The 10,411-nt window shown below is 50.3% G+C and overlaps 1 protein-coding gene across 2 annotated transcripts in view; it reads right to left on the bottom strand.

Moving 5' to 3' along the window:
* Positions 1 to 2,021: 2,021 nt before the first annotated feature.
* TNR (tenascin R) overlaps positions 2,022 to 10,411 on the bottom strand; it is a 262,025-nt gene continuing 253,635 nt past the window's right edge. For both annotated transcript variants that reach the window (XM_049776399.1, XM_049776400.1), the window contains exons 19-23: positions 8,974 to 9,125; positions 7,210 to 7,306; positions 5,151 to 5,312; positions 3,219 to 3,382; positions 2,022 to 2,599 (exon numbers count right to left, since the gene is read on the bottom strand). In XM_049776399.1, the coding sequence (XP_049632356.1) occupies positions 2,480 to 2,599; positions 3,219 to 3,382; positions 5,151 to 5,312; positions 7,210 to 7,306; positions 8,974 to 9,125 (695 nt within the window). In that variant the 3' untranslated portion in view covers positions 2,022 to 2,479. The remainder of the gene's footprint in view (positions 2,600 to 3,218; positions 3,383 to 5,150; positions 5,313 to 7,209; positions 7,307 to 8,973; positions 9,126 to 10,411) is intronic.

The following is a 10,411-nucleotide window of genomic DNA, read 5'->3' as shown; positions in this document are numbered from 1 at the left end:
TGCTTGAGGCTTCAGCAGTGGCTTTATGAGGCTGGGGGGAACTGAATGGGGGTTTCCAGCTGGGAGAAAAGGGTCACAATGGTGGAGTCTGTCTGGAAGGACATTTGGACATGTCAATGCAGCAGGCCATGGGGGTAACCCTGGTTTATAGTCCCCAGGTTCCCTCCTCTCTGAAGGTGTTCTAGAATCTGTGCTGGGCGGCAGTGTGGAGCCCCAAGGGGGAACCTTGGGACATGAATCACAGAAGCTGGTGATGTCTCTGAGACTGCCAGTCCCAGTTGGGGTGAGTGAGCAAACAAAACATGTCCTTCCAGGGGGCCTGATGGGAACACAGGGGGATGACTCTAGAAGGAGCACTCCATGCTGCTCCCTTCACCACGCCATGAGCTTGGGCTCAGAACTGGGGTGCTGACACCCTATGCTGCCATATGTTTATTTAAACAAACAAACAAAAAAATCAGCTCCAGGATACGTCTGGCCAGTGGCCCCAGGTCCTAGATTGGAGTGTTAATGGGGGAACCTGGCAGGCTTCCTGAAGGTGGCAGGGGTGTGAGCGCCACCTGGTGATGGACCATGGCAAGTCTTCCCAAATCATCCCCCTCATGGTGGTTTTCATGTTAATTTGTTCCTCTTTCCCTCCTAGAAATAATCCTGGGGAAGCCCGGTCACTGTTGTCTCTGATGTGACATACACACACTAAAAGAGAGAAAATGGGCCTCTGGGAGGCAACAAGAGAGGCACCGGTGTTGGAAGGTTGGGTTCAGGGCTGCAGGAACTGGCCTTTGCATGTCTGTCTTCTGACCATCTTGCACAAAGATTTGAGTTGTGGAGGGACCTGGACATGCAACGTGAGATCTGTGGCTTATTAAGTCAGCCTTAGCGAGGACACCAAAGCTTGGGGGAACCTGGAGCCTAAAGCCACGGGCCCGAGGCTCTGAGTTCAGCCAACTGTAGCCTTTGAGGGGAAGAGAATGGAATACAGAGTTTCTAAGGATGGTGAAAAGCTGAAAGACACTCAGCTCATTGCCACAGCATATGTTGTGCCCTTTTTGGGGTGGCCTGTCACAGGGCCTTTTCCTGCCCCAACATTCTGTGAGCGAGTGGAGGCAATGCTGCTGCAGACTCTTTTTAAACTACCACACAGTGGGGAGTTCCAGGGTCTGCTGCTTTGGCTTCTACCTGGACTGAAGATGCCACATTCATCCTTTTGCCCCAGACTAAATCCCTGGATGCTGTGGGTGGACCTGGGCTCTTAGGGTTTGAGGAACAAAAGGGGACTAATCTCCCCTCCCCAGTTCTTCCTTTGCTGTTTGCCCCATGTTTGCATTTCCTGGTTTTCAGATTTACAATCTCTCTGCCTGCCTTCCTTCTTTCCTTTCTCCTCCCTTCTTTGTCTTTGTTTTGGCGTCACACCTGGTGGTGCTCAGGATTTATTTCTGGCTTAGAGTTTAGGAATAACTCGTGGTAGGACTCAGGGGACCTTCTGGAATGTCAGGGATGGGACCCAGGTCAGCCACATGCAAGGCAAGCACTTTGTCTGCTGTCCTATGTCACTCTGGCTCCCCCAATTTCCCTCTTTTGGTTCTTATTTAAGCCATTCATACTAAAGAGAGCTTAACTTAGGTCAGAAATTAGATTTTTTTTTTTGATTGTTTGCAGTTCAGAAAAGAATTTAGAGCAGGACAAATTGGAGTAGAAATGGAGGAGACACAGAGCAATTACATCTGCCTTCTGTAGCAAGAACAGCCCTTATTTCCACATCTGTCCTTTGCCTAGTGCCTGGGAAAATGCTACAAAATCCTGAGCACCCTAACCTTGCTACCTGCCTGATCACAGGGAAGCACCAGCACTGAGGAATGGAGACAGGGCCACAGTCCTGAAGCACAGGCTGCCCTGGCAATGCCATGGGGACATGGGTTCCAAGACAGCAATGGACTTGGCCAAGGGTTGGTTGGCTGAGCAAGAGGAAACAGAGACCACCCCCCCTCAAGTCCCTTAGCCTGAATAAGAGATTCCAAATGTGAGGTCATTGCAGAAGACATGGTTTGTGGTCAGGTTTGGCACATGGATGAAACTCTTAGCACCCACCAGACCAGTGAAGAGATGTGGGTGCTGGGCCTGGGGCGAGGTTCAAGTTCCCTCAGGAGGGAGGTGGGGACACAGCTCTCTGGGTCACTATGATGACCTGACCATTGAACTCATATTCTCAGAGGTGAAGGAAGGCAGAAGATAGAGGAAGGAGGTGCTGCTTGTTGCTAGGGCTGGCCTTTGAGATGGTCTCTGAAGAGAAGGTCCTTCTTTCCTCTTGAGTGGCAGAGAGAGAGAGGGGATGCAGAAGATGGCGGGCTGAAAGGAGCAGCAGAAACCAGGGGGACTCACTGTCTTTCTTCGAGGCCTCTCATGAGGTGGCCACCCCTCCCCCCAGTCTGTGTCCCACAGTATCAGATATAGACAATGTGGGAGAAGGTCTGTGGGCCTCTCAGATGCTCAGGGACCGTCGCTTCCACCCCATCTGCAGACGGCGGTCATATGGCCTCATCTTCATCTCCACAAAGGGGATGGAGAATTCGTGCCCTTTCCAGTGGTACCAGTTGATGCCCTGAAGAAGAGAAAGATATATGCACCACTGTCACCTTAGCGAGGACTTTCAAAATGGCACCCGTGTGGCAATGTCCTTCAGGAGAGACTCGATGGTCTTCACCACATGGACCAGCCAGCCACCTAAGGTATCTCCCTCACAGAAACTGGGAGACCACACTTGAGCCTACTGAATCACCTTCTCCCAGTCTATATAAACTTTTCTCTCTGTGTTACCATGACATTTCTGCTCACTCCCTTCCTGAGGCCCCATCTGGAATGAGCTGGGTCTAGAAAATGGTCCCTGAAGTTGAGATGCTTTTCACGAAAACTTCTAGAAGAAGAAAGGAAATGGGACATAACAGATTCTTGACCATGGTTAATTTTTTGTCCCCCCCCCACCAACCATGGTTCATTTTTTTTTAAATATAGATCCTGGCTCTGGATATATTCCTTTTCTTTTCCTGCCTCCCTTCCTAGCCTGCCTTAGCTCAGCACCTGCCTTTCTTTACCCTCCATGCTCAGACTGAGTGTCTCTTTTCACAGGAGACACACAAGCGCAGGGGATGTGTGCCCACAGTCCTAATGGGTTCCCGCCTTGTCCCAGAGGCCCTCAGAAAGTTCCAGACATGCTCCCCCACCTGGCTGTGTCTGGACTCTCCGTACTTCCCATTGAGGTTAGTCCGGTGGCAGTTCTTGTACCACCATGCCCCCTTGTAGGCCATGGCACAGTTGGTTACTGCCACGTCATTGTCTCGGTCCTGTGTAGAGAAAGGGCGTCCCTGATGATAGCTGAGGGAGTCCCCTGCAAAGAAGGGCATGTGTATTAATTTCTTGGGTCATGTTAACTCAGGATTTGCTAGAGAGTTGTCCCACTGGTCACCAATGATAGGACCTTCCCCATAACTCCCATTTGTGGCTATGCTGCTCCCTTCAACCCATTTCCTCTGCTCTGGCCTGCCCAGGTCATAACTTTATGGTCTGGTCACTGCCTGGGCAGGCGACCTCTCCAAGGCTCATCCAGCCTGGCACACCCACAGCCCAGCGCCACATTAGAACTCAGGGTCCCCATGTGAGGAAGGCCACTAGGTACCCAGAATTCTTTTTTCACAGAGCATAGGGTGAGGAGAGCAGCTGGCCATGGCTCAGGAGAAGTGATGATACTTTGGGAGTTAGCAGGCTTGGAAGGAGCAGCAAGGTCCCTGATCAACTATTTAATGGGCTGTTGAGTTAAAAAGATGAATTCTTTGTGTGGGTGGTTGATAAGGTGGTGAATCTGGGGAGCTGAAAATGACCCTCCTATGAAAGCAGAATAGCCTCTGGAAGGTTCTGGGAAGGGCAGTGGGGCTGGACTCAACTTGGGGCCTGAGGGAGGCAAGAGGTGCTGTGGGGAGATGGAGTTGCCTCTAATCCGATTCTAACCCAACTCCCACCTGAGGCATTGAACTTAGGCTTTTAAATCAATAACTTTTGGACTCTTGGTTAATACAGTGGCAATTGAAGGTCAAAAATGTGTCCAATGGGGCCTTTCCTTGGGGGGCATTTTCAGCACCTCTGACCACCACTGGGGCCACCCTCAGAGATGACCAATAACAAAACAGAAGCAAGGTTGTTTTTGTTGTGACAAAGGCTGGCTGCTTGCACAGGACATAATCCCAGAGGAGTGAACATGGTGTTATATCTAGATCCTTGTCAGGGGGTTAGTGTGAGAACTCTTTACTTTGTGCACACCTCAGTTGAATCTTTTGGAAGAACAGACTTTACAAACTGAGTCCTCTTTGAACTCAGGATAAATACTGGCAGGGCCTCAAATGTTAAGTGAATCTGACAGGTTGATGCAGACCATGGGATTCGAGTTTCAGCTTCCACTTCAGAGGGTCGGAGGGATAGCACAGTGTGGAGGGCACTTGCCTTGCACGTGGCAGACTGGGTTCAATCCTTGGCACCTTATAAGGTCCCCTGAACACCACCAGGAGGGATTCCTGAGTGCAGAGCCAAGGAGTAAGCCCTGAGCATCATTGGGTATGGCTGCCAACAAACCAACCAAACAAATAAACACAAAAACTCAGAAAGAAATTTTCTAAAGAGGCCATAGAATGGGGTTGTGGATAGAAAGGAAGAAAAAAATACATGGTGATGGGGGCACATGTGTGTCAGAGACAGACAGATAGACACACACATTTACACACACGTTGCTGATTGGGGAGAGCCTCAGAGAATGGGGAACTGTTTTCTTTTCAGTCATCTTAAATTACCTCTCTTAGGTCTCACTGAGGAGAGATTGAACCCAGACAAGAGATGATTATGGTACCCAGGGAAGTGTCTACATAGAATAGTCTAGAAAAAGGACACTTATTCTCCCACTATACTTATTATTTTTATGTGAAAAGTACTTTCAGGGCATTTCTCAAGCCACCCCCACCCCTGAGGAAAATCAGGCAGCAAGTTTGTCTGAGTCAAGTCATGGTGGGGCCAAGTCCAGAGATGCTCAGCTCTGCTTTCCAGCTGCTGGGCTCACAGGCCCCAGATGCCCCTGATCCCACCCCACTTAGGGTCTGTGTCTCCAGAAGTACCTGCAGTGCCATTGTATCCACCGAGGCGCAGCTTGTAGAGGCTCCTGCTGTCTTCCACCAAGAATCTGTCGTAGGAGGCAAAGGCTGACTCCTGACCATCCCGTAGGTCCACTCGAAGCTCGTAGCGACCCTGGGAAGTGATTCTGTGGATACTGTCTAGCCCTGGGGGATGGGGAAGACACAGGTGGCATGAATTGGGGCAGCTTCACAAAGTTTTACCCTGGCTGCACCTCTCCTCGGGGCCTCAGAAGTTCTGAGGGTTCCTGAACTTCTGCCAAACCTTGGTGGTGAATGACCAAGGGACCATGAGGGTGAGTGCAAGGGACTAGGGATGAGGGGTCTTTACTCCCTTTGGCCAGTGCTTTCACCCTTTGAATCTTCTCTACCCTTCCCCTGTACCTTTCTGGGGCCACACTCAGCCCTTTTGGAGGGCAGTAGTGCTTAGCATCAAGCCAGACACCCTGATATTCTGGGAAGACTGAGGCCGGCAGACACTAAGGAGGATCAGAAGATCCTAGGGGGATAGTGTGCAGAGACATGTGGGTGGGTGAGTGGGTGGTGGAGCTTTACCCAAACAATGGCTCTAACCTTCCCAAATCTAGAACCAGGGAATAATGAACTCCTTCAAGAAGACCAAGCACAGGTCTTAGATGTTGGAAGCCCATGTTTGATTCCTGGCACTGCGGTTTGGTCCCAGGAGCACTTCCATGGGAGCAGCTCACAAGATTAGCTGGGAATCAACCCTGAACCCTGTCAGGTGCAGCCCAGAAATGGAAACAAAAATCTAGACCTAGACCCAGACAGGGGGAGCCAAGGAGAGAGTGAGTAGAAGGTCCCTGTTAGACTAGCACCAAGGGGTGTAGAGCTATGAGCTTGGCCAGAGAGAACAAATGGTGCTTTTGGCCCAGCTGGGAGGGCAGGAGGGGACATGGGAACATGGGTGGGACCTTCTTCTGAAGCAGCCTTTGCCCACAGCAGGATGCCCAGATTTGTGGATCCCAGCACCTCCCTTCTCCCCTCCTTGCCCTTATAACAAGCTCCAGCAAAGCCTGATGTATGAGTGCAGGTGGGGTGGGCATAACTTCTAGCCCCACAACTCCATGGGCCCGTTCACTTTCCAGAACCTTCCTGAGCCTCAAACCAAGTTTGTCTCCCTCAGACCACATTTTGGTCTATTGTGTTCCCACCCCCACCCCTTTCCCCCTGGGATATACCCCCAGCCATGATTTCTGAGCCAGAAACTCAGTCTCAGCTTCTGGGAGACTTTGATTTTGCACATAAGCCATTGGTGACTCCCCTGTTGAACCCCATGTCATCAAGCCAAGTCCCTTCCCACGAACCTTCACTGGCCCCTGGTACTAAGGGTACCAGGGACTTGGGGATGTCTATATGCAGTTGGTCATTCCAGGGAGCCATGGGAACAATAGAGTATCCTAGAAGTAGAGGCCAGCAAGGGCCATGAGCATCTAGGAGGTGATGAGGAGGATATAAGAACACAGAGCCAGAGACCCCTGGTATGGAGCCCACAGCTCACCTTCCTCTGCAAACCACAGGAAAAGTCAACCCCAAGACTTGTCTTCTGGGTCAAAAACGGGCTGACAGGGCTGTGTGTGTCTCTTCACTGTCAATCTGTACCAGACCCCTAGGGCATGGCAGCTCCACCTCTGACATCCTTTCCCTTCTCTCCTTCCGTCCCCACGCAGGGCAAGGGGTAACCACTTCTCATGTCTCCTGGGAAATGTCACCAAACCTATCCTCAGACATTTTCCCTTTGCAGTGGTTGCTGTCAAAAGCCATCAGCCTAAGATGCCGTTTAATGAGGCTGGGAAGAGACAGGAGAAGTAAAGAGGAAAACAGTATCCAGAGATGAGAAACAGATCGATGGTGGAGCCCAATAGAGCAAGAGGTTCCGAAAGCAATTCCAGAGCTGTCAAGCTATCAGCTGCTTCCGATAATCCCAGATGGACCTATGGGCAGGGAGTGGATTGGGGAGAGAGGGGTACGGGGATCCCAGCCAGGGGAGACATGTTCCCCTGAGAAAGCAAGAAGGAGGTTCTACCTAGCCAGAACTCATCCTCCATGTTTCCGAAGCCAGTGCGGTACTCGGGCCATTTCCGGAAAAAATCAGTGTGGCCATTCTGCCGCCGCTGGAACACCTGTGGTGAGAAGAAGTATTGTGTATGTAAATATTTTAGGGAATTATTGTGTTACTGACCCTAACCTGATTGGTGATTGTGCCCTACCCTAGGGAGTGACCTGGCATTCTGCCCCCACCCTAGGGTAGTACCTGATTCTGCTTCCACCATTGGTTGGTATCTGATCCCACCATTGGGTGGTACCTGATTCTGGGGGATAAAAACAAGGGTCTATGAAAGGCAAGAGGCTTTTTGCTGGAACTGAGGCTGAGTCTTTGGACTTCAGACTTGTCCACCGAATAAAGCTAATATTTCCACAAGCCTGATTGTTTGCGAGCTGTTTACCCGCCGTTTCACCTCAGAACCGTTGGCTAGACAGGGTGGCAGATGCGTGCTCCGAGCTGGAAGAGAAAGGCCTCATCCTCCATCCCTCCATCAGTCAACCTCTTCAGGGGATGACTTGCAACAAGAAGGAGCATGGAGCTGAGGGGTTTGCCCAGGAAAAGGGCCTCTGCAGAGGGCAGAATGTTCCCACGAGCAGTGAGCACTGTGCAAAGACATGGATATTGTAAGCCTGAAACTCCCGTCTCTGCAGTGGGGTCTTCCTATCTCAGGGGTGCTCAGGGCCTTTCTCCAAATGCTAGGACTCCCCTCCGTCATAAAGAGGCCAGAGGCTGAAGCTGGCACTCAAGTGCATCTCCCAAGATCTTGAAAGGATCAGGAGCCATCTCCAGCCATCTCCAGTAGTAAAGAAATAAGCATGTGGTACTGGGGTCTACAGGAAGCATTTCTAAACCCAAGAACAGGCCCTGAGTCCTATCACATCACTAGTCTCTTTCTCCTCACCCTCACCCTCGCCCTCCTTCTTCCTCCACTGTACCCCCTTCCTGAGCTAGGTGCTGATTTAATTGAACCAAAAAGGTATCAAACTTGTCTTCAATACCCACTAATGCTCTAAGGAGGAGGTAAGTCGGGGGACAGAGAAGAAATGGGGGCTTGGCCCAATTGCTTGTAAGGGACCAGCCACCCTGTAATTGCACCATGAGTAACCCACTACAGGGTGAGCTGTGCTGGAGGGAAGCCACCTGCCTGCCCCCAACAGAGACGTGAGTTGCTGAGATTCCTGCTCCAGATGGGGCCAATCCTGGGCTCACAGATGTTGAAAGAGCCTGATGTCAGGGCATGAGGGAGGGCTCTCTCCCTCTCTCCCTAACTGTTCTGCCCAGCAGGCAAAGAGCCTCAGGAAAAAAACTAGAAGGCCAAGAAGGACAAGGACAGACTCAGGTGGCCTTTGTACTCCAAAGTGGCTCCATCTGCTTTGCCATAGGCAATTAATTATCTAGTAGAACTAGCTTAATCATCTTCCAAAATTTCTCACCTCCTCCTGCAGCCTGATCTCAGCAAGACCTGTGAGTCTCTCTGCACAACACTCAGAGTTAATGCATTCATCCTCCTCTTACAATGGAATTGTGGAAGAATCTTCCTCAGGGCTAAGGCATCATCCCCCACCAATGACTGGTTTCTGAACCAGGACACCAAGGGGAATGAGGAACTCCACACTGAACAAGTTATGAGAGTTCAATGAAAGGGCAAGTAGAGGCTGGTGGAGCTTAGCTCAGCTGACTAGATCCTGGGCAAAGTCGATCAGATGGCCAATGAATACTATGAGAACAATTTCAGTGACTTACAATCCAGCCGCCACCATCAGTGGTCATGTCGCAGTACACCTGCAGCTTCTGGCTAAGCTCACCATGGAGGAAGATGGTGTAGACTCCACTGAGAGCGTCTCCATTTGCCAGATGCTGGGCACAGTCTTGAGGGTGTGGGAACACTCTGCCCCCTACATGAGAAAAGAAGAAACTTCCAGGAATGATCCTGCCTCCCCACTGGATGGGAAAACTTCTTGTATCAATCAGTAATCTTTGTGCTTGTTATCCAGATCTGTCAGAAATCTCTCCTGCCTGTCAGAATAACCCCAGGTTATTCTGTACTCCATCCCTCATCCCTATACCCACTTCTTCACAGGTACTGGACATAGTGTACTGCTGATAGCATCTGAGAAATACCTAAATTTAGAGTCTGGTTTCTCTATTTCGAATTTTGTTTTTGTGGTTTGGGCCACACCCAGTGGTGCTCAAGGCTTACTCCTGGCTCTGCATCCAGGAATTATTCCTGGTGAATTTGGGGGTCCCAATGGGGTGCCAGAGATTCCTATCCATTGTACGATAGCTCCAGACGATTCTTCACTTTATTTAGTCATAGACAAATAGCCTGATTTCCCTGGCCATCTACTTTCTCATCAGTAAAATGGGGACAATAAAAATGACCCTATTAGGCTTAGAGATAGTACAGAGGATAGAAGCTTGTCTTTCACATGGATGACCTGGGTTTGATCCCTGAGCACTGCCAGGTGTGGCTCCTAAACAAACAAACAAAAAACATTTAAAAGTACAAAAATAAAAACAACCTTCTAGGAACCCGAACAACAGCACAGTGGGGAGGGCCTTGCATGTGGCCAACCCAGGTTTGATTCCCCATACCCATAATAAAAATAATCCTCTCAGGGCCAGAGAGATAGTACAGTGAGTGGGTAAGGCACTTACCTTGTACAAGGCTGGCCCAAGTTTGAGTCCTTGCATCCCATAGTATCCTCCAAGTCTGGCAGGAGTGATTTTTTTTTTTTTGGTGTTTTTTGGTTTTTGGGTCACACCCGGCATTGCTCAGAAATAGCTCCTGGCAGGCACGGGGGACCATATGGGACACCGGGAATGGAACCAACCACCTTTGGTCCTGGATTGGCCGTTTGCAAGGCAAACGCCACTGTGCTATCTCTCCGGGCCCTCAGGAGTGATTTTTAACTCAGAACCAGGAGTAACCTTTAGCACCATCGGGTGTGATTTCCACCCCCCTCAAAACCAAAACCAAAGCCCAAAACAAATATAACTCTCTCACTTTCCAAGGATGAAGGTTTGTCCTTGCGGCTATGTAAGAGGAGGCAGAGATTAGTTTAAGGGCAAATAGTCCCCAGGTGATAATCTGAGAGGCATGAGCCAGAATAACCCCTGGCACCATCCACCTTTTATTTTTTGGGTGGGGCAACACCCTTTTGGGGGGGGGCTGTGCTCA

The sequence above is a fragment of the Suncus etruscus genome, chromosome 7 (assembly GCF_024139225.1).
Source record: "Suncus etruscus isolate mSunEtr1 chromosome 7, mSunEtr1.pri.cur, whole genome shotgun sequence".
NCBI lineage: Eukaryota > Metazoa > Chordata > Mammalia > Eulipotyphla > Soricidae > Suncus > Suncus etruscus.
This window is presented reverse-complemented; position numbering and strand designations above follow the sequence as displayed.